The sequence below is a fragment of the Phalacrocorax carbo genome, chromosome 1, assembly GCF_963921805.1.
Source record: "Phalacrocorax carbo chromosome 1, bPhaCar2.1, whole genome shotgun sequence".
Taxonomy (NCBI): Eukaryota; Metazoa; Chordata; class Aves; order Suliformes; family Phalacrocoracidae; genus Phalacrocorax; species Phalacrocorax carbo.
The window spans coordinates 71,637,790-71,662,205 of NC_087513.1; the positions used below are offsets into that span (position 1 = coordinate 71,637,790).

Genomic DNA, 24,416 nt, shown 5'->3' on the forward strand with positions numbered 1-24,416 from the left:
TTTTATATTTATTTGTATTAATGACAGGTGGTAACCTTCTCAGTACAGTCTGGATATAGACCTTAAGCCTGAAAACAGAAACTTCATCTTGGTACAATTTTTCTTTTTCAGGCATGACATGGATGAGTCAGAGAAGTGGTTTTATCAGTACATAGACATGCTGTAGCACACTAAAAGGAACGTTTATCAGTACGGAGACAGGAGAATATTTATAGGGGAGCTTCAACTTGTTCAGAGAATATATTTTAAGGTTTAATGAAGTGATATAACTATGCAAGAAATCCATTAATTTTAATTTATTTATTTATTTTCCTGAACATAGTCTACATTATGTTTGAAGATTGCATTTTCCTTCCTTTGGCATCCAGATTTTTTTTTCTTGAATTCCCCAAAGTATTTCTAAGATTATTCATCTAGACATTTTTTATATGGTGATATTTAAAAGATCTAAATTTATTATCAATAAGATTTAGTAGTTTGAACTACATATATATTTTGCAGAAAAGCGGGTTGCAGAAGTACTCAGTCCGCAGGTGTCAGCTTTTGCAGCCTCCCACACAGTCACTATTTTTAGGAGGAACATGGTTGTCTGCCAGCTTTTACAGAGATGGGTAGGAGACAATAATGGGGCTAAATTCACAGTATCATAAAAACCTCAGAAATTTTGTGAATCATTTGTGTTCTTGTTCCCTCAGAAGTTTCTTTATGGTGCTTCTGCTCTCATGAAGTTCAGACAGACCAAGGTTTTGCCTTAAAATCAGTCCTAGATACCAAATCTTAGATGCCAATCAGAGTTTTCAACAAAGCACATTTTGTGGAAGGTAATTGGACTTCAACAAAAATTATGCTATCCTTAGGAAACTATTGGTCACTAGTGATTTCAGCATAGCCAGACTGATGCACGGTGTGTTTGAATTCTGCATGATCAGATATGATTTTCTACATAGTCACTGGCATGAAGTTTATGGTAAGGTGTTTCTGATAAATGGTATGTGTCTATTGTTTGCCTTTATCTTTTTCTTTCTTTGCTATTAACAGCATAAAGTTGATAATGTTATTGAAGCAGCTAAAGCAATCTGCAGTGTCCTCTGTTTTGTGGAAACCAGAGACATTACTGATGCAGTCAAGAAACTCCGTGCAGTGCCATTGGCGAAGGCACAGGTAAAAGATGGAAGTTGATGTTCTATTTTTTTCTTTAAAACTGGAGCTTTCATGGGTATCACTAATTTTCTGATTGATCAAGGCCTTTCTACTGTTTTACTTTATCTTGGTTACTGTCTTATCTTACTCTTATTTTCCCGCTGACAAGCATTAGGTAGAGGCACTATAAAAAAAGAAAAGATTGTTGACAGTGTGTGACAGAGAAGCAACAGCGGACTTGTCCTGTGTTTAACTGTAACTGATATGCTCCTCTGATGATGTTTTCTTATTCTCACCAAACATACAAATCTCTGCTTTGCCACATCACCTATTTACCAACTCATGAGATTTTAAAGTATTTGATTTTCATATATTTAGCATAGATTGTTAAGAATAAAAAAAAAAATCCGTTTATAATGTCACTTAAATTATGAGTTTTTCAGAGAGAAATGTATCTGCTATTTATGTAGAGAAGGACCAGCATCATATAGTCCTGTTTTTAGCTGGAATACGGACTCTTAAAACACTGAACTGGGTTTTCCAGGGGTTACTGTATAATTGTGAACTGGGACTTTGGAGGGCAGTGTCTGTTCTCAGTTTTGTCATCAGCCGCAGTGGTATGACCTTGGACAAGTTACTACGACCTGAGTTACAGAATTTCTGAGCTCCCACTGTCTTTTGAAGTCAGCATCCTGGAAATACAGGTGCTCAGCAAATTTGAAAATCAAGCCATTAAACACTTGGATTTAGTCTGGTGTAACCTTAAGACATGCTAATTCTTTCCCACCCTATTGAAATTCCCTCTTCACACTTTGTAAAAAAGTTTAATAAGTTATTAAGGATTTTTTTGTTTGTTTCCTTGTATGGTCTTGGTTTTGTTCTTTCTCACAGCAAATATTGTTTAGAAAAACATGCCAAATTGGGTCAGATGTATGCATTCTCAGACCATTACCTGCTTACAAAACTTTATTCTTTTTGTTTGTTTGTTTGATTTTGTTTTGTTTAGTTTGTTTTGGGGTTTGGGTTATTGTTGTTTTTAGCCCATGGCTTGGGATATGTGTAAGAACACCTAGGACAGGAAAGTAAACAATAGGATAACTGGTGTTAACTGAGTTACCTAGTGAGTATTAATTAGAAACATGTCTAGCTACATAAACGGAATTTATTTAATTATGCTTGGTACACAGTTAGAGGTCCCAAACATAAGACTGGGGAAAGCTAGCATAATTCTTTTTATGACATTTCTTGTGTCATATAAGTGATATATAGCAAATTAATTATATATGGTCATCCATATACACTTACTCTTGACAGGTTCAAACCCTCAAATATTTACCATCTTACAGGAGAGGTGAAAAGACTCACCAAAGAGCAGAAAGTATGTTAATTGAAGAGGCCCCAGTGATGGTCAGAAAACCTCTTTTCTTAAATCTCTGCATTCTTAGTCTGTTTATTCCTTTTGGGTGTGTGGGGGGGGAGTGAACAGCTTCCAACTTAGGTAAAGTACAGGACCCAAGCAAATAAACTCTAGAACATCAGTGTAGCTTTCTGCAGGTCTGGGTTGTAAGTAAAACCCTGCACCATGTTTCTGGGACAGAGGACACTAGAGATCACAGAGCAGACATTGCTGCATGGCCCTGGGCAGAACCAGCTGTGGCCTTTTGGAATTAGTTATATGAGTGCTGTCTCTCTGAAGGTTGGCAAGTATTGTTAGGGACCAAGATGCAAGAAACAACATAGCTGTAGGGTTTTTTGCTGTTTCTCAGAGCTGACCAGCTGATTCACATAAGCGTGTTCTCTTGCTTCCCTTCTAGTTCATGACTCATTGTAAACCTTATTTCTATAGCATCCTAAATCTTTTCATGTCCACTTCAGTGTCAATTATTAGAAGTCTATTCTGGGTAAATTCCAGCATAAATGGGTCTGCGACAGCACATATATTGTCTGGGATGTTGTTGATTTAAAAGGAAATAAGAATATCTCAATTTAAGAAAAGTTCTTCCTGTATATTGGAGGGAAAATATGGTAGAGAAAGAGGCAAAAGAAGTAACAAGGGATCCGCGTGATCTGCTTTTCAGTTAAAACCCAGCCTATCCTGAGAGGCATCAGGCAGGTCAGCATCTTCCCCCTGAGAAACCAATTTTGTCAACCCAGAATTTTCTTAAGAGATAGATAAAGAGCTTGGTCCAGTAAAAAGATAGAGGACAATAAAAGAACATGTTCTCCTTTACAAAGAATTAGAGCAGAATAAATTTATTGGGACTAATTTGTTAAAAGATTTCTTTTGCGGTTAAAAGAAATTGAGTGTGTTTTCTCTTTGAGTGTTCAGGTCAGCTTTGTGAACCCAATGTGTAAACTGCCTCCTATGACTCTCTTATATTTACTGAGTATCCCTGAGTCCATTTCCAGTCCCATCCTCTCTGAATTCCAGCAGAGAGATAGATCTAGTGGTCAAAGAGCCAAATCTGTTCCTACTAGTGTGGCCTGTCCTGAGCAATCAGAAAACCCCACACATCATGCATGAAGAATAAGATAATGGGATGAAACCCAGAGAGTGTAGGTCATCTTTTGAATTATGAGTGGATCTATCCTGTCATAAAAACAAACAAACAAACAAAACCCCCAAAACAAGCAAACAAAAAAACCCTGCTCCAAGTGTTCCCAGCTTGCTATCACACATTCTGCAGCATGTGACCAATTTCCAGCTCCATTGTATAGTCTCCAATATATACAGGTTCTGCTGAACCAGCTTCCACGTACTACCTTGCACAGAGGCAGTAAACCACTTTCCTTTTTCTGTTTTACCTATTTAAATTATAAGCTCTTCAGAGCAAAGAACGCCTCTCCTTTTCTGTATGTACAGTCTCCAGCACAGCAGAGTGTTGGTCCTAGCTGTAATCTCCAGAGGCTAAAAATGATAAGTGGTGGTAGTGGTGATGATAATGAAGGTGTTTGCTCATCTGTAATGAGTGAAATGGTACTGTTCCTGAATACCCTCTTCTGAATGTTAAAATGATTCTGTCCTGATTGAACATTTTATCACTTATCTTAAAATATTTTTCTGTCCTAATACCCACATAAGGAGCTGCTTGTCTCCACATTTCTCTTGGAGAACACTGACTAGATTGTTGCTCATTTTTTAAAGTCTTTTAGTTACTGAGGTTTCGTTTCCTTAACGTTCCCTTTTAGGCTTGGTTAAGCTGAACTAGTTGTCTGTCCCTTGAAGCCTTCTTGTAAAGGCTGTCTTTGACCTTGACTGACACCTCTCTCCCCCTTACTCCCTCCTTGGTGAAGCAGACCTCACTAACAACTGACTTCAAACAAATGGAGAAAACAAAAAAAACCCACAAATGTAAAAAAAAAACAAACCACAAAAAAACCCTGTAAAAATAAAAAAGTCAAACTGTTGCTGCTTCTTGCTTTTTACTCCTTTGAGAAATAAGTGCTGGGGTAGTCGATTAGACCTCAGCAATCTAGAAAAAGTTCAGTTTTGATTTAATGAAGAGCTTCATCTTTCTGAGCAGTGACTGAACTATAAATGTCATAAAAGCAGTAAAATATATTTCTGCATGTCCTGTATCTCGAATGACATTCCATTTTATGAAAATAGAGATTACATATTATATGCAACTACCTCATGTATAGAATAGTATACAAATATAACAAGAATTTATTTATATTATCAATATTTATACAAAGAAAATGGACCATCTCTCCTGTCCGTATCAACATACGTAGCCAAAATCAGTACTCAACAATTGGATGTTTGATGGGGTACCAACTCCTCCAAACCTTTTTTGAGTTAAACTCATGCTGAAATGTAGGGGCATTTCATGTGAATTCTGGGTTCTGAAAAAATTATTAAATACTGCAATATTAGCATATCTTGTCAGTCTGCTTGAATTGTTTCTATTCTGTTCATCAGCATAGTACCCCAAAGACTTTTTGTTAGGTAGGAGAGAGGCTTTTTTCAGACAAGCAGGTAACTTGCACCGCAAGTGAAATTTTTGAGGCTACCTGTTACATCTCAAGTGCTGCAGGTTTACACATCAGGTAAGGGAGAAATGCCAGAAAAAAAGTTCTAATTGCTTTTTCACCATGGTTTCCTAATGCTTTAGTGTAATGTATGGAGTGGTTTTGTGTGGAATACTTTTTAACACGTCCATTTGGCAAGCTTCGTATGCACATAATGCCTCAGGGAAACTACTGCTTACTCCTTCCAGCGTACATTACATGGGGTACCGGTATATGTTAATATATATCTATACAAGTGTGCTTGCATACTTAAAAAAAAAGGCAAAAAAAACCACAAAAAAACCCCACCAAACCCAAAAAACTCAATGTGCTTCTATTTAATTCTGGTTTTATGAAAAAAAGAAAAACAAAGAAACTTGCTTCCAATCCTCTGTGTTTAATTAAGCTGTACTTATTACCTCCTTACTGCCTCCTCACTGCCAGTACTGTGCTTTCCTGTACTGTGGTTAAGAGCTTATGAAAGCAACTGGCACCAGTGGCAGTTTCTTCTTAACTTATTGCATCCTGTTGTAAATGGGATTCATTCAGTCTCTAACCAACCTAACCCTGGGATTTTAAAATCCATTTGGGGAAACTCTGGGCCTGCTGCACAATTAATGGTTTTCATCTCTCTTTTTTTTTTTTTCTCCCTTCCTTTCTAACAGCAGCTCACAAAAAGTCCTAGAAGATCAAATCCTGCCAGAACAGGCACTAATCCACTATATATTAAATGGGCTACACTATGTTGAAATTATAAGTGCTGTTCCAAAAGGTTATTTACTTTCTAAAATTTGAGAGAATTGAACAAAGGCCTCTGTTCCCATTTGTCTCACTGCATTATAAAGATTGTGAAAACATAATTCTCAGCCTGGAGGTTGCTTTTCTCCCCTCAAGTAAGCATTTGACTTCTCTTCATATTTACCAGACAAATGCTGGCAGCTCCAAGCTGGGTACCGGCGGGAGAATGTACATCCAACATTGTACTTCTTATGTCACTTCTGCATGCATTGTAATTTTTAAGAATCATTTTGCTGAATGCGTGTGTACTAACACAAAGCATTCTCAGCCCTCTGGGAAGGGATTGATGACTGTAAAGGATAGTAAAACTTTCATGGACACAGGTTCAAACAGCGCAAGCCACTGGCAATACTGAAACACAGAATTAACTCACTAGTCTCTCTGGTCAAGACTTGCTCCTCAGCAACTATGTCACTCAGGTAACTATGTCACCTTGGTACATGCAAGTCTGATGGCAGAGCCAGGCGAAGGCAGGGCAGCCAGAGCAGCCGGCAGGGGAAGCCAGTCACCCATGTTTGCCTTTGAGCTGAGGCCGGGTCCCACCTGCAGCCCTGGGGCTGTGGGTGCCGCCTCTCCTGCCGGGAGATGCACTGAGCCATCTGCCATGACGGTGTTTTTTCCTGTGCAGCTGGGGAGGCATAGGCAGTGTAGCAACATTTAATTTTGCCCAGTGTCTGAGAAGGCTGGAGCAAGGTCTGACTGATGGCAGTTATTGTACTTGGGGATTTAATAGAGCAGCTTTAAAATAAAGAAAAAAAAAATAAAACAAGTTTAATTAAGCTGGTCTGTTCAGTCTAAATAACTGGCCTGACCTTTCAGTGGTCATAAGCATCCAGCAGTTCCTGCTGACAGCAGTGGGATATGAGAGGTGGGGATCCAGATACTGAATTAATGTTAGGTATGAAGATCGGTGTTTAGGCACCAAGGGCATACACACTCCCTAAATCCCTACACCTAATACTTCCTGTTGGCTGTCTCTGGTTAGCTGCCTGCTCAAAGTTGTTTGAAGAGCATAGCTATTTCTGCTGATTTGGCACAGGAATGTAAGTGAAATGTAGGCCACTTGAGTGGAGACTTTGTGCTCCTCAGCTTTGAAAGGATGCAGCAGCTCTGCCTGCTCAGCATGGTTGTGGGATTCATGCATGAATATATAAGGCACGCAAAGGGGTGGAAAGGGTATTTTTATCTCAGTTATACTGATGCAGAGGCTGAAAATGTGAATGCACCTCAAATGTTGATAAGTGCTTCTTTGTATCTTAACATGACTAAATACTGTCAGAAATCAGGTCCTGGGTGACTTGTCTGAGATGGTTGAGGAAGCAGGTGGAGAAGCTGGAAAGCAGGTCCTGGTACTCTGAATCCCAGTCATGTCTTCTATCATCATAACATTAGGATACATCCTTCCCCTTTCTCACCTTATTTTCCATGAGTGCTGCTCCTAAAACCATTATAACTGCTAGCTGCTCTTTTCTGAACTGATTACTTTTTCCCTTGGGTTTTGTCTTTACAGAATTCACTTCAAAGTGTGGAAACACCGGATAAAGGTAAAGTGTTATTTTTAAAATATGTTAATTCAAGATATATCATAAGAAAATACACATTTTGTTATTTGTTTGTATCAGTGAACTGTTATAGTTGGCACACTGCAGTTGTTTACATATTTGGTCGTATCATAAGGTAATTGTGACAAATTAACATTTAAGTGATCTAAAAATGTAAATAAAACATAGCATTCCCCAAAACTGATCTGGAGATTCAGATACAGAGAATGAATAGTAGAGTGAAAAAATCATTACAGTTAGTCGTGGATATAGCAGTTGTCTGTAATCCCAGCTTTTTCTGTGGAGAAAAGGGAAAATAAGGAACTTCATGAAGCCCTAAAAAATTTTTTGTGTGTATGGCTTTTCTACTCTGCACCAATAACTTTCATCACTCCCTCCTTAAGCTTTAGTTCTTTATTGTCTTTTGTTCTGTAAATAGTGTGTTGTCTTAAATAATATACTGTCATAAGGCTAAGCTAATTAACAGTAATGGACAAAATCATAGACCCTGCCTTATTTAATTCCTCAGTTAAAACTAGCTTAGGCTCATTGGCTAAAGCCCAGTACTGTGAGCATTACTGCTGAGCACCTCATGGACCAAGAGAAGTGCAGGAGCCTGTCCTGCCATGGGTGCCTGTGTCGGGTTCCCGGAGGGGACAGCCACATCGGGGCATGGGTCCTGCTCTACCCTTCTGTGGCTGGCCTGCAACATGCGGGGGGGGCTGTTACACATATGCTTTCAACAGGCCCTCCATCTGGACATTGGGGTGGGCTGGGGTGTGCTGTGGAACCGTGGTCTCTCTCCATTTTTTTTGGAGGAAGTAAGTGGCCTCTGAGATGCTTTTTTTCCCCCCTCTTTCTTTTTTTCTGTGTCTACTTTTCTTGATTGCAGTGTGCTCAGAGAGGCAAAAAGGTGAACCAACCACAAAGATTGCAGCAGCCTTTCAAACACAGAGGTGGTTCAAATGCAGGATTACAAATGCCAGGCTTGTTGTTTCACCATTATTCAACTTCATGAACAGCAAACAAAGAAACAGCAATTATATTTGTAAGCTGCCAGGAAAAGCTAAGCAGCTGGAGGGCCAGGGGAGAGCACGCAGGTGCAGAAGGAGTGGGAAGGTAAATACAGTTTGTAGGGTTCTTCTGCCTTGGATATGATCATTTATCCCATGATTTTTAAAAAAACTCTTAACGGCAACTAATTGTTGATGATGAAAACAATGGTTATTAATCAAGATCTACCTTAGAAATACCTTCCTCTGCAGTGTTCATAAAACCTAGCTGGAAAGGATCTAAAACGTTCCTCTACTTAAAGATATTTCCAAATTTGGACTTCACTGAATCAGCAGCTTCCTCAAGGAAAATCTGATTTATTGAATAACAGTAAAGGAATAAATTTTTTTTTACTCTCTACTTCTCTGTACCTATTTATTTATGCCAGGAAAGCTTCAACTGTGAAGAGTGATATTTGTTCTCAGCACACCCTAATTTCATAACAATAGCAGAACCTTTAGTAGTGTAATATTAGAAACTGCAGCTTACCAATTGCAAGTCAGAACTTGCCAGGCCATTAGTCACTCTGTGGAGAAGCCTACATTCAAAGTTGTCCAAGGTAACCAAAATTTAAATTGACCTCTTGCATGCAGTGATATGCATTTCATGTACATTTTAACATATTACTTGCCTTAAACCTGCACCTATTAAATAAACTTCTAAACTTCTAAAAGCTGGCAAAATATTTAAAGTTAAGCTAATGAGTGTTACCAGAAAAGTCTAGCTATCATATCAAAGCTGGTGTTAAGGGCATGTCTGATAAAAACAAAATGTGAGAGCAATAAACAATACTGATCTGCTGGAAACTGGGCCTGATCCCTAAGAAGTGGACCAAGATATTCTATACATCTTTTAGGAATGACAAGCTTTTCTTAGTCCCTGTCTTCTCAGTGCTCACCTTCATGATAATGCCATGGGGCCTCCCACCCATTGGCCTAGAAACACTGAACCTAAGAGGAATCTAGATGATATTTTCACCTGCTGAAGCTAGAAGTAAAAACCGATTAGATGATGAGATGTGCATTCCTGCTGAAATCACCTTTGTGTTTCCTTTTCCACCTCATTTGCTTACCGCCCTCTTTTTCCTTCATTATACTTAGGTGGCTAGAATTGCAGGCATACAAAAATTTACAAGCCTGTGACCCAAAAGTAAAGTAAAATTGCCACCTTAGCTCAGTGCTGGTAATTTTTTCCAGATCTATGGGAAGCTAGAAACCACATGCTTTGCTTTCTCTAGCACCACAATTGCCAATGAAGTCAGCATTGACAGCTGAGCGAGAAACAGCTTACATTTCCCATTTGTATTGTTCTGTCTCTTACATGTATTCATGTTTATCTTGAAGAAAACAGGCTCAAATTTGAACGGCAAGAGCAGCAATCAGTTACTCCAACTAATAAATTCCTTTTCCTCTCCTCTTCTTCCCCCAAATGTTAGTTATTACCCTAAGTATCATAAAAGAGTTTTGTTTTTCTTCCTTATAGCTTCTCTCTACTACAAAAGAGAAAAAGATAAAAGATACTATTAAAATTAAAGCCTTACTTAATAATTTGTTTAGGAACTGCTTTAATCTTTGTCTTTAAGAAAAGATTATCAGAGGTTTAATATTAGTCATTACCATACACTAAGCAAGTCAAAGACTATATTCAAAATATCTAGCCTTGATTTAGTGTTGCAATAACTGGCTCTCTTAACAGTGTTATCTCTGTAGACCAAATTATTCCATTGCTGTGAACAGAGGAGTACTTATCCATGTTATGCCTAAGTCTGGATCATGTTCTTTTGTAGGAAGTCCTTAGAAGATTATATTAATGTTTTAGTACTCAAAGTATTTTTTAGTTCTTAAATGTGAAGAACGATACGCAATTCTAGACATTAGCACTTTTCTGCAGTAACAGGTGTTCCCAGAAAATTAAGAATAAGATTATTCAAGGTAGAGATTTAGCACTGGAGTTTGCTGCAATCCAGAGTATGAAAAGACAGGCTGCAAGCTGGTACAAAACTGAGTTTACGTGTTTCTCAAAAGCTGATGAATGAATGTTCGTACAATGTCTACAGCCTTTCTACTTCAGGCAGGGATTTCACAGGATCAGACATAATAAGCAGCTTTTGGAATTTGATCAGTAGTTCTCTGGGACCCATCCCAGAAAGTCTAGTATGAGCCTTGAACTGATGATATTGACTCAGCAGTCTTTTCCAACTTAGCTGATGGAGTTGCTATCTTTTCAAGTAGTGCGGAAATCAGATACCTTGATGACAATACATTTAATGAAGTCATTACATTTAAGGGTGTAAAGGTTCATTAATTGTGCTTGGGATTTGATAGTTGCTTCTTTGCTTCTAGACCTCATCATAAAAATATTCACCACAGAAAGTTTAAAAAAATAATAAAACAAAATAAAAAGAGGAAGAGAAAAAGGGAAGTTTTTTTGAAGGTTTCCTATATAAAATTGAAATCTCCACTTCCTTTTTTTTCTAGCACAAAGCCATTATGTTTGCTTTGGAAAAATCACGTTTGTTTGGGAATGTGGAAAAACGTCAAGAGCTTTTTATTGATTGTATTTCATCTCCATAAGTGTCTCCTGTGTTGTTTTCAAATCTGAACATGGCTTTTCACCTCTAAGTTGTTGCTGTGTTACATCCTGATATGTTGTTCTGAATGCCAGGGGGTTTTTAACCAAGATTAATCTTTAAATAACTACAACTCCCCAGTTCTCAAAAAAAATTAGGAGCTACCAAGGTCTTGCTATTATATAAGGCATATAGTAGCAGAGACATTTTTGATACCAGGACAGCAGGAGATTTTAAAGTTTCTTTCAAGGGATAATTCATAGGATTCTTCAACTAGTAGGAGGAAACAATAAGGTAAATATTGGTGCTTGGAAACTGCATCTGATCGGTGTTTACATTACAGCTTTTTCATATTTAGCCTTTTTCTTATTATAGTAATGATCTAATTAATGTTGCTTAGCACCGTACCTAAATCTTAAGGGGTTTTTTTTCTGGGTGTGGGGGATGTGTGTTCATGACCTAAACTGTATTTAGGATCTTGCTTTTATTCTGCTCTCTGAAAATAAGTGGGAAAGAACAATATCAAACTCCTGTTCTCCAAAATACCTTTAAGGTGTCAAAAGGGACTTAAGTCTTCCTTCCAAATTCTGTTCAACTGGATATTTGTCACGTTTTACCCAGAGAAAATGTGCATACAGATTCAGAGAGGGCACGTTTAATATGTGTTAAACTGACATCAGCTGCTAGTGTAATAACAGCAAAGTACCTACTCTGTTGGAAGGTCTGGCACTAAAATAATATGTGCATTGTAATACTGGGCTGAGAAGAAGAAAGTAAGTGGTTTTCTATAAGGAATATGTGAGTATGTTCCTTACTAAATCTTGAAGGTACTTGCAGGTATATTCATTAACACTTTTAGGAATGGTGTGGATCATTCTGTTTCTCACCAAGGGAGAAATTTATTTCTCCAGATTTCATGTACAAGGAACCTGTGGCAGCTGTGGTTAAAGTTCACTTCCCTTGGTCTTATCTCATTTCTGCAAGTCTCTTTTCTTCTCACCTTCAGTGAGAAGGTGATGCCAAATAATTTCACACCAGAAATCAATTATGAGGTTTGAGTTGTGAGATTATTAATCTCAGTCACAATTCACTTTGCAATGTGGTGTATTCATCATCTCCTACATACTGGTTGTGCCTGGTTCACCTTTCTAGAAAATAAACTCTGGCACAGCTGAACCTGTGAATCCGCTGTAGGAAGTCCATAGCCTGTCCTATGTAAATCAGTGAAACACTGTAGTTTTTATTAATATCTTTACCAAGATTTATTCATCATAAAAGTAATAAAAAGCAGTATAGTCCTCTGGCTTCATGAATGGGTGATATAATTTCAGTGTACCAAATCCTATTCAGCAGCTCATAAAAATATAGTGAAAAGATGCTGACCAACTCTTTTGAGTAATGGGACACTTACAGACTAGCCAAGATGTTTGTCTCTAATTTAGTTAATTGCTACCGGGCTTAATGAGTGAAGATTGGGGGGAAAAAAAAGGCTAACTCTGGCACAGAAACCAGTCATTTTAAACTAAGACCTGACAAGAGTAAGAAAATGAATGTAGAAAAAAATGCTACAGCTGCAGACCAGGTCATACTTGGACATTTGCTTACACCTGAGGAACTCTGTTCCTGAGAAGATCTTCATTCTGGATCTCGTAATAATTAGATAAATAATGCTGAACTTTCATTCGTTTCCGTTTGCTGGCAGCTGAACTGATTGCCCCGTTCAACTGATTAACCCCCTCCGCCCCATCTTAGAAAAGGAGACAGCCTGTATTCCCCCTGCCTCGGCCCTGCCTCCAGACTGACTCTCTTTCATTGCATTCAGACACAGATTGCAGGCCCACAGGTAAAAAGTGGAAATTCAAGAGAGGGGAAAAAGAAAAACATTTCCTAGCCCCTTTCAGCAGGGAGTCTCATGGACATCGTCTGCGACTAAGTAAAGACTGTTAACTTTGCCCCATCTAGCCACATAAGACATTTTTTTCACCTGACCACTGACAGATTGAGGCATGTTATAAATAATTGAGGCAAAAGTTGTGCTTTTCCTTGTTTTCCTTCACTTTTTTTTGTTTGTTTTGATTTTTTGTGGGTTTTTAAATTTATTTTTTTTTTCGTTTTACTCTTTTCTACATATCTGGCATTCAGTTTTTTTCTCTCAGGTAAATCATGAGTCATTCTTCTGCAAATATGGCCAGTGGACAGGATAGCTTGGATATAGCAATAGGTTTCTTGCATCTTATTCACTTCCTTGCCTCGCATATGTAAATTTTTCACTATGGAAAATATTTATCCTATTGTGTATGTTTCTCCTGACTTTTTTTTTGTCCAAGGAGTACTCCCTTCTTTCTGTGACTTAGCTGAAATATAATACACTTCCTCTTGTTCTGGAGACAAAATCTGAAACATTGCTTTACAGCCTAGAATATGGCTTATGTTAAAGCTGCTGATAGCCAAAGGGTACGTTTCAATACAGAGCAGATAGCTTATACATATTCTGAGCTACATTCTACCCTGTTTTGAAGAAAATGCTGAGAAGATTCCACTCAGCAATGACTGACTTCAGCAAGCCAATTTACATAAACAAAGGTCTTTGCTATTACACTACATCTACCTGCCTGCCACTTTGACCAGATTGGAGCCAGGGAGTCTCCTAAGTAGCAGGATTTCCTTAATGTAGATAGTGTGGTACTTTTCAGATAAAGTGCAAAATACTGGTTCAAATAATAGTCCGTTGATTTCTTCTTCTGGACCTCTTAAGAAGGCTTTATGTATATGACTACAGGTAATTTCTTGGAATGTAAAATAATTTAGTGGAAGGTACTGTTATTACACAAACAAGAGAACTTGGTATGAGAATAAGATGGTATTCTGGGGACAAAAAATAATCATTAGAGGAAAAGATTTATTCAGAACAATTATGGTGAAGGATGATAAATGGAGAATATTGTAAAGAGAATAAAGATAATTAAAAAGGAATGCTAGACCAAGAAGTGTACACAGAGAATAAAAGGACCAAATTTTCTTAACCTGTTAGTCCCTAAAATGTTTCAGTTTTCATATGTGGAAAATGATTAAAACATGACAAAGTGTAGTACTCTAGCCAGTCCTTCATGAGTGCAATAACTTGCTGTCAGTATTTCCAGTAGCAAACCCCACTGTATGTCAAGCTATTTCAATTTTACGTATATCTCTATTGTTACATAGTTAAAATTTGTCTATTATAAAATGAAGACTGAAATAATTCTTTTGCACTGTTTGCAATGCATTTTGTGACTCAATAGTTCTGAGTATTTTGCTAGTTTAAAAGCAAAAGGTATCGAAGAAGGGGAATAAAATTCCAGACTGAGGGTATGTTTTTTGGAGACATTCTGTCAGGAAACTGAGGTAGCTAAGTCCAGTGAATTGTGGTGTCTGTATCTGATGTTGAACAAGATTTCTGCACCTATCCCAAGTATAAAACACTAATATAAGCAATTCTCAGGCTTCCTATTCCCGGGAAATATTTTTTTTTTAATAGACACTATTAGAGAGTTAATAGATGGCTGCTGAATACAGGGCCAGACAAGCTTAGGGAGTATGTCAGGACTGTAATGGGTGGTGAGAGTATGTTCTTGATCACTTAGGAACCCATGAGTTAGAGGGGGAAAAAAGGGTTTGGGGTACTCCTCTTGGAAGATAAATCACCGTGATCTTGGAATGATACGATGTAGTCTGACACTTTCTCTCTCAGACTGTCCTTGCCTGAGAAATGAGTGCTTGTACCAGCTCTCTTCACTCAGTGGAGGCTGCCAGGACTGGGGATTTTAATTTACACTGGCAATCAGGCAATCCCTAGCTGCTCCAAAAACGCAGAGAGAAAGGGAAGATGGATAAAAGCCAGTAATTGCAGAAAGAACACTGCAGAGCTGAAGCCAGAGGAAATAACGTAAATAAAAGTGTGATATAAATGAGGGTACAGCCTACATTTCATGTATATCTGTACAGACATGTATTTCAATCTTCATCAATGTGTAATGTTATGACCCCCATCCATGACCATCTGAATGCTGACTATGTCTGATTGTGGCTGCCAGTGTATTTATTTTATGAATTGTTTACCTACAGTTGCAAAAGCTCTCTAGTCCTAAAATTTAACCAGTGCCTGATCTCCATTCTACTGCTGCATTGCCAGTTCCCTTGAACTAAGTAGCTTCTTAACTGATGAAATTACAAAACACCTACGTAATAAAAAACCTTCCAGCACAAAACCTAACAGACTAAAATGGCATATCTGAGGCACAAACTAACTTGCGATAGTTAAAAATGCTTACTTTGAAAATGCCTTAATTTGAAATGACTGTAATGAAAGACTGTTAATGATACACCAGAAATGAGCTAAGGCTGGTTTCAGAAGCACAGATGGCTAATTGGCTTCAGTTGGTAGGTTATGTCATTTTAATTAAATTTTATTAGGAAGCATTTCAAAGCCATAACTGATGGTTTAAGATAAATATAGTTCTTCATAAATGACCTATTGCTAACCTTTATTTATTTCTCTCTCTCTCTCTCTCTCCTCTCAGCTTTAATAGAGGCTGCTGTGACTGAGCTATCCATGGCCATCTCTTCTCTCATCCATGTTTACAGCCGCAGCTTTGATGCAAACTTCCAGCTTGCCAGCATACCTAAAAGCTCTTCATGTGCAGACATCAGCCTAGATTCCCAGCTCAGCTTCACTGTTTATGCTGCCCATAACATCCCAGAAGCCTGGGTGAACAGGTAGGAAGAGATCCAGCAGGTGTTCACAAGAAGAGGTGTTGTCACGTAGATCACATATTTTTCACAGATACTAGCTTACCTCTGTTCCTTTGGTGATACTCCCACGTTATTGTTAGAGACTGACTAAGTGGGTGTATTTCAACTGTTTCTCCAGTATAAAGTGCATTTACTTAAGCTTGACTGACTAGAAGACTTACAGGCCCTGTAGATAGATGCAGAATCAAGGAGGTGACCTAGATAGTTGTCCTTGACCAGTGTGGAAGGATGCTAATAGAAACAATGTCAGAGCACTGGCTTTGATGGGTATGTGTATGAATGCTTCTGTGACCAACTTGCTCAGCAGGAGGGAGGAGAGCCTGTGTGCTGCCTGCCAAGAGAGTTCGGACTATGTGTGGCCTCTGCAGTACAAGTAACTGGAAGGGTTGAAGGCCAGCTTACCAAGTTAAACAGATGGGTGCTTTTGCTTAAACCCAATCTGAATGAGGCTTTATCAGCAACTTTTGCTCTTGATGTATTCATACCACATTACTTGGCTCAGCACGTGCATTGATTATCCTCTTAATAGATGGTAATTAAAATAAACATAGTTTATAGGTCCAAATATACCTAGTGTATCAACATAGCACAGAAAATAAGAGAGGGAGACAAAGTTAATAAAAAGCTGATTGAAGTATTCTCTTCTGCATTGTTTATTTGGTCAAATTACTTGTCTCTTCAAACAGCTGCTTCTCTGACTCTGAGCAAAACTGGTGCTCTCCTTTTACCACTCCAGTGTGATCAAAGGAGGATGGGTGACTACAGTCTAGTAGCATTATTTTTATGAGTAAAAATGCTGTTCTCCAAGTTTTTATTGATACTTTCCCCTTGCTCCCACTTTACCTTGAATTCCAAATGACTGATTAAAAAACAGTGGGATCATTTGCATTAGGCTATGAGCAAGAGTGTACTATACAGCATTAGCTGTAATTAGCAGTTTAATAAAAATCTGAGAGAATTTGCATTAGATAAGGTAATAAATGCAGAAATATAATTGCTATCCTGATTTTCAGATGGTTATACTGTTCCCACTGCATTTTATGTTTTACCAGAAAAATGTGAAATTGAATATGACCTAAAGGCCACTGATGAGTTGAATGCTATGTTCAAGCATGTGAAAATGAAAATCTCTCTTCCTCCTTAATTTCCTTTTCCAGTCTTTCCAATTCATAGCTAGATTGGACTTCTTAACATGGACTGCCACTTTGACACCTACTTTCCTCAAATACTTCATTCACATGCATACTCCCCATTCTTACTTCTGCACTGCATGAATTCATGCTGGCTATGTCATGGATCTCATTTTCCCTTTCCAGAGGTCACATTTTATGGTCTTGCTGTTTGTAACATGTATTATAATATATATGCCTGCATATATATGCATTATATATGTTAGAATTTTGGCATCCCTCACTGTCTCACATTTGGTTTTTTCTATACCTCTCAGGATGTCATAAATTGCTTTTCTTTTAATCAGTCAGGTTAAGGGAGGGTGAGTTGTCTTATGTTTTACAGAATCATGTGAGTGTCCTGTCAAATCCATCTTTACTTCATATTTGTGGATCTCTTTTTTTGTCAGTTTTTATATTTATGCTCTCAATTTCTTATTCCTGTCTTAATTTCCTTGTCAGAAAGGTAGGTACAGGCATTGCAAGTTGCAGAATAATGTTGCAAAACTGATTACCTTTCTTTCTTTATTGTCTTTTAATTCCTTGTTTCTTTAATCAGTATGTTGTTTTATCTCATGTAAATCCCAAGCAGATGTGCCTTATTTGCTGCCAGTGACATGATGTTGCTAGCTTCATATTTGGCTGCATGTGTTTCTACAGCCCCCAAAAATCAGATCCGTATCTACATCTGGATGATATTAAGTGATCTTTTGGAGAAGATTATAGAGTCATGCCTTTGAACTCACAGGGAGGCTACTTAGGCAAAATGCTCCACAAAGACTTAAAATGGGTTGAAGTGCATGTGCTCTGAACAGTCTTTCTGACTTCAGTCAGACTGAAGCGTTGTGTAAGCATTAAACTTTCCAGGAATTCGGTCACTGTGATGTATAAATCAGGAATATTTCTGTATATTGTGTATCAATACTTCTGTTTAAACACCAATGCTTAATCATTTGATTGTATTAAAACCTACTATGTACTGCACTATCCTCTAACTGTTTTTAATGTTTAGACTTTAGAGGAAAGATGCCATAAGAGCAGAAGCATTTCCTAGTCTTATAAAATATTTTTTTCCTTCCTCTGCATTCATACCTCATAGGTACTACAGATTCCAGATACTTTTCTTTGAAAAGAGAGAGAGAGAGTATTTGCTACAATAATTATTACAATTATTATATTTATTATCATGCTCTGGAAGAGATCAGCCATCATTCTTGCAAATAAGGCAAGGCCAGGCACCTTCAATCTGCAAATGCTTCAAATTTGCTGTTCAGATTTGACTCTGATTGCCAAGTTCATCATTCTCATACAGAATGTGGTCTAAAGCTAAGAGTGGCAGAAAGATCTGCAAGTTACAAGACTAATTAAGAACATTAGTTAATTTTATGCTATTCCTCTATTTTGACTAAAATTTTATAAGATTTCACTGAGAAGAATAGGAAACCAATAGATAGCCTCAGACCTGAATTACACTATGAACCTACTCAGTTAAGTATCTGAAGAATACCAACACGGAGAGCTTTAATGCTTCTGCTGCAATGACTGTATAGATTCCCTTAAGTACTAACCTGTTTTTTATAGATTGGGAAAAGTAAGTATAAATAGATTTACTGTTGACTGAAGTTGTATAATGAGCAAGTTGTAACACTTCAAAAGTTATGTGCAAACTTCTCTAGTCTGCAATAATGAAAAATAAAAATTAGTCTTAATGACAAAAATGTGAAACAGAATGTGTCTTAAGTACTTTTCTTGAACTCTGAACATTAAGAAACCAAACAACCCAAAATAAACAACTCTCCCACATTAATATGTGATTCGTTATTTCAATTCTTTTTGCATGTAAGGATGGATATTCACAAATTTCTAAATGATTAGCCCCAAATCTACTGTGCTGGACCTGGTACATTACAATTAAATTTTTTTTTCTTTTTTTTTTTCCGCTTGTAGCTACAAAGTTTTCTCTTTTTCCTGTTCGCTAACTTATGCTGGGAAGACAATATGTCAAGTGAAAATTTGCAAAAATATACCAGTTAAAAGATCCTTCTTTTTCCTGGCTGACTGGAACGAGAAGTAAGTTTTGGATTGTGTTTGATATATATTTGTCTGACAGATTTCACATGTTGAATATTCATTTCCCTCCCCCCCCCCCCCAAAAAAAAAAAGGAAAAAAGACCCACATCTTTATTATTGATCTTCTGAGCAAATTAAACTCCACAGAATTCAAAGAACCTTAAGGAGATGGGAGTGAGAAAGGAGTGGGATAGACAGAGGAAGAGGAGTAGGACTAAACTAAGTCTGGTCTGAGAGTATCTTTCATTTCACTGGAGGCATCTTGAATGAATACTGGAACCAAAATGAGATGCAATGAAAGGCTGTATTTCTGTTCTCTTTTGAGGACTTCTGCCCTTTTGATCTGCCTCTAGTAGGTATGCAATACAGCTTGAGAACCTATTGTAACATTTCTTAAGGGTTCTTATTTTAGAAGGAATAAGGCTGTTGTGGGGTTTCTTTTATAAGAAGGACCTGCAGTTTTAGAGTGAGGACCTTAGTTTGAGATTGGAATTTTAAAGTAAATATCACCAACTGCCTGTTACCTGCCTATCTGCTTTGAGGAGAATAACTCCATTGAAAAGCAAAGCGCAAACTCAAACAGTATTCAGCTAAGGCAATGGGATGACAAAAAGTATATTTGTAATAGATGAGAGAGAAGTAGGCAATTTTTTATGATTTGGCAGTAGTATTGTATTCTTCCAGCTTCCTAAGCATGACATGTTTATATTTACAATCTTTGAAATTTTTAGTATTTTACATCACTGAAAACTGTATTCTAAATCTGAAAGCAGCTTGATTACATTATAATTGAACAAAGGCTACAAGTCATCTGAAAGGGGTTTTTTAAAATTATAATTAAATACAGAGTGTAATTCATAACTTGTTTGCGTTTATCTAAGACATTCAACAGTTTGAAGCTGGTCAAATGGAAGAAGACCTTTTTAGGTCAAACCTGTTATACATCTATCTTAACAGAGATCCTGCGTAGTCCTTCTGCACAACACTCCTGAACAGATACAGGAAGCTTAGTATGTCTGCCCTATGGTTCAGAAAGAAAAAGTACATTTCTCTTGAACACCTAAATGAGTTCTTTTAGGGCCTAACATCTGCTTTGGTGCCTCAGTTGAGTCCACACAGTTTGAGGGTTGAACCCTCAATCTTTTCTATGATTGGAAAATAACTGTTATCCTTGTGTTTAGAAAAATTGGATCATTCCCCCTGTCTGTAGAAAAACTTGCTTGTCCAAGGTTTGTTCAGGTACCACCTTATGGTACACATGAGCAGATATAATTGAAGCATAGAGCAAGGATTATATTGCTTATGAGCAGTTTTGGCTTCTAAAAGTGGCTGATGCCTTTCTGGAATGCATCTTACACAAAGTTTTTCTAAAACAAAATATAAGAAGATAGATTAGAAATAAACAGAAACTTTGCTCTTCTTCCATATCCATGGAAATGTAAAGAAATAAGACTAAATCTTCAGGGTTTCTGTTTAAACCTCTCCCTCTGAAAATTCGATGATAAATGCCTGCAATTCCAACAAAAAGCTTCCTGGAAAAAGAAACAGTTGAACATGCAGGCCAAATTCTTTCATAGGTCATAGACTGTAAGAGGCTCTTCAGAAAAAAAGATCTAGAGTTGTATGAAACTTAGTAGTATTAGTTTCTAAAAGCACCTTTTTAGTTTTTATTGGTGCTTGAGTCTCAAAAACAATTTTCAAAACCTAATTAAAATAAATTCCAAAGTACAAACCCCAAAATGTATATCTGTTTGGCAGACTTTTCAATATTTCCCTCAACGATCAAAGGTATTCACATATTTTCCACCTCAAAGCGATTGGCCTGTATTTGTTTAGGTCTCAAAACACGAGGGGAAGTTTTTTGGACCTAATGACCTGAGGTCCAGAAGCACAGGCTAAGAATCTGCGTAACCAGATATGCCATTACTTGTGTATGTTTTAGCTTGTATCCAGAACAGGATTTTGTGAACAGATGCTATTTTTGAGTTAAACTGCAAATGTCAGATGAGTATTTTAAATCAGCTAACAGTCTTACAGCTAGAGCTTTCCCTCCCTTTCTTTGAGTCACTATAATGTTCCTGGGTTGGCAGAGCAGATTCTACTCAGAAAATAGGTGCTTATAAAGCAGATGTTTACTGCAGGACCTGAACATGTTGAGATCATGACAATAGATTCTGTTTTTATTCCAAATCTAACACAGCACTTAACAACAAAATCAAATGTTTTCATATAAGGACATGAACTGACTGCTTTGCTGTGTTGTGCTTACCACAGTACAATTTTGGAATAGTATCAGAATATGAGGTAGGATGGTAATGCCACATCTTTCCTCTATGAAAATATGCATAGGGAAAAGGTTTATGTTGTTTATAATTTATTTTAAATATTAAATACTTGTCACAGTTCTGTAATGAGAAAATGTGGGGTTTGCTATTTGTGCTTCTGACCCTCTAAGAAAGAATAAACAAACAACACCAGACTTGATAGAATAACTAGTACATTCAGAATACTTTGAAATACAGAGAGAAGGAACAGTAGAGGTGGTGCCATATTATCACTGAAGGTGCTATGTGCTTAACTGGCATAATTTAAAACCAGCCAGGAAAAGGCTAGTTTGGCTTTTCTACAATAAATGCATGTATATGAAAACTAATTAATGCTTTTTGAAAGAATTCAAGCTGGAATTGGTGAAAAAATAAAGTATTTTAACAAAGTGTTACTGCAGTTGTTTTTCTATGTCATCAAGTGGCACCATTTCCTATTGTAGGAAGTTTGGGTCACTCAAAACTGTAACCAAGCTATGTTCACCCTTAATTATCTTTTGGCTATAACATCACCTTTCTGAAACAGAAGGGAATATGTTTGCATAAAAAGTTTACAGTGGAGGCAACTTCTTTTTTGTAAAGTTTCTTGCCTTAAGTGCTATTTTCAGCTGATCACAGCCATTAAAAAAGCATGTGGTAAAAGGTTACCAGGAAGAGCTTCTATTACATTAAGAAGTCAAATATTTTCTGTAAATTTTGGTATCGATCAGGCTGAAAAATAAACCTGGCTAATTCAAAATGAGTCCTGGTCTTAGATTAGGATTGCCTTGAATAAGACAAAAAATGGAGACTAGTATAAATAATAAAGTGTAACTCTTCATTGAACATTTTTATGTAACATGGGCAGAGTTGTTGGCCTGCAAGTGAAAAAGACAGAACAAGCTATCTATAGCATGTAAAACAGTTCAGTTTCCCAATAATTGTTTCTAGCTAATTACAAGTGAGGATGAGGGCATGAAACAGGGAAAGCAGAGTTGAAAGCTATAAATGGGGACACGTGGGAAGACAGTTGAGAATTGCTTCTCAATTCTATTCATGTTAATTAGAAAGAGTGGGAAATTGCTGTCTTGCTTTGTTATTCAAAGAGAGAGGTATGCAAATTTGAATGATTTCCAAATGTTTAGGACTGATAATCAAAAATTTTGACACTAATGCTAATTTAGGGTACTTCAGAATTTCAGCTTTCTTTCAATGGGTCCTAAGTGCATTCAAGGAAACTTTCCCATAGCCAGTAGAATTTTGACAGATTTGGAACTAGAACCAAAATCTTATGCTAATTTTACCTTATAGTATTACATTGTCTTATTTCTGTTACCCATAATCCTTATGTTTTTCAGGCTATTATACTTTTAAAATATCTATTTCTACATTTGCTTACTGCTTGAGTATGTATATACCTTTTTAAAAATGCTGAGAGTTATATTGTTCTGCCAGTCTAGGTTGAATATCTGAAAATTAAATGGAATCTTTAGTATTTAAATTTAGCTTCTAGCTTGCTTTCTTAATCTCAAGCTTATGCAGATCTTTTGCTTTCTTAATACTAATTTTGTCAATGTGGAATAATTCTTTTAGCCTTTACCTCCTTATATTGATTTTGTTTATACAGAGAAACATAATTAATTTCACTTTCCACTTGAGAAATTTAAGTTGCCACTGAATATACATGGAAAAAGCTAGAAATGCACCATCTACCATAAACCTTCTCTTCAGGAAAAAGAAAGCATAGACTTGCACATATCTGGGTAGTTACATGCATAATTCTTCCATACAGCGTGAAAGTATCTTATTTATTATTATTGTTCTAAGTTACAATGTTAAATTAATTCATATAATCTATATAAACAAATTGAATGACCAACCAAGTTTGTTAGTGGTCAATACAAAGCTGAGATAAATATGGATGTATCTGAATTTTCTCACTAAAAAATGTGAATTGCTCATTCTTGTTGAGACAAAGCCTGCCTTTAAATTGGGGTTGGGAATTACCACACCACCAAAGCACATCTGAACAAGAGAATGATTATCACACTCTACTCAGTTTCTTAACTAGTGTTTTCCTCTGAAGACACAAGACAGCAATAACTAATTATTGGTTTACAATTCATCCTTAGGGGATGTTTATTCTGAAATAGCCCTTCACTGATAATGTAATTCTAAAGCAAAAGTTTAACTAAGCTTTTCCTGCCTTTGTCAGCTCTAGTGGTTGCCACTGAAATGAATGAGTTTTTATATGCTTCTTCTCAAGCACTATGGCCCAAGTCAATGCTTGGCAATACTCATCAATGTCTTGAAGGGATCTGTCAATTGTATTTTCCTTCAGAGTGCAACTCTTGTAATTTATAGCTTGATATATGTGTTAAAGAGTCTGGAAAATGTAGAAAGAATTCACTTCTGGTAACAATGCTCTTTTTTTTTTAAAAACATTTATTTTTCTCTTTTCTGATTTTTCTTTTAGAATCAACTTTCCTCTACGAATAAAGGCTCTTCCGAGGGAAACTATGCTGACAATAAAACTACTTGGAGTAAACAGTACCTCTAAAAATACAGAAGTGCTTGCTTGGACATGCACCCCATTGTATCCAAAAGAGTAAGTTCAGTTTTGTATGACAGCTTAAGAAAAGTCCATTCTTGAATAGTGTTGCACTCAACTTGGGAGAAATATAAAAAGACAGAACTATTCATTTCAGGACCTTGCTGTCATAAGGCTGAAACAGTCACACTAAACTGCTCTCGATGTGCCAGTAAGAGCCCCATCCATAAGCTTTTCTTTCTTATACCTTTTCAAATACCTTGTTTTTGAACTTGGCTTATGTAACTCTTTAACACTCAAAATTTCCTAGATCTATTGAAAACCCCTTTCCCGGTACTTTGCAAAATCCTTCTCAGTGTAGCCTCTCTTTCACAATGGTTGGGGTTTTTAAAGTCTGCATTCTGTTCTCACACCCATTCA

The 24,416-nt window shown here is 37.0% G+C and overlaps 1 protein-coding gene across 2 annotated transcripts in view; it reads left to right on the top strand.

Annotated features, from left to right (window-relative positions):
• The window catches only part of PIK3C2G (phosphatidylinositol-4-phosphate 3-kinase catalytic subunit type 2 gamma), a 210,664-nt gene that overhangs the window by 50,127 nt on the left and 136,121 nt on the right, over positions 1-24,416 (top strand). For both annotated transcript variants that reach the window (XM_064459408.1, XM_064459416.1), the window contains 5 exons: positions 1,039-1,161; positions 7,463-7,496; positions 15,672-15,867; positions 19,020-19,142; positions 23,922-24,053. In XM_064459408.1, coding sequence (XP_064315478.1) covers positions 1,039-1,161; positions 7,463-7,496; positions 15,672-15,867; positions 19,020-19,142; positions 23,922-24,053 — 608 coding nt within the window. The remainder of the gene's footprint in view (positions 1-1,038; positions 1,162-7,462; positions 7,497-15,671; positions 15,868-19,019; positions 19,143-23,921; positions 24,054-24,416) is intronic.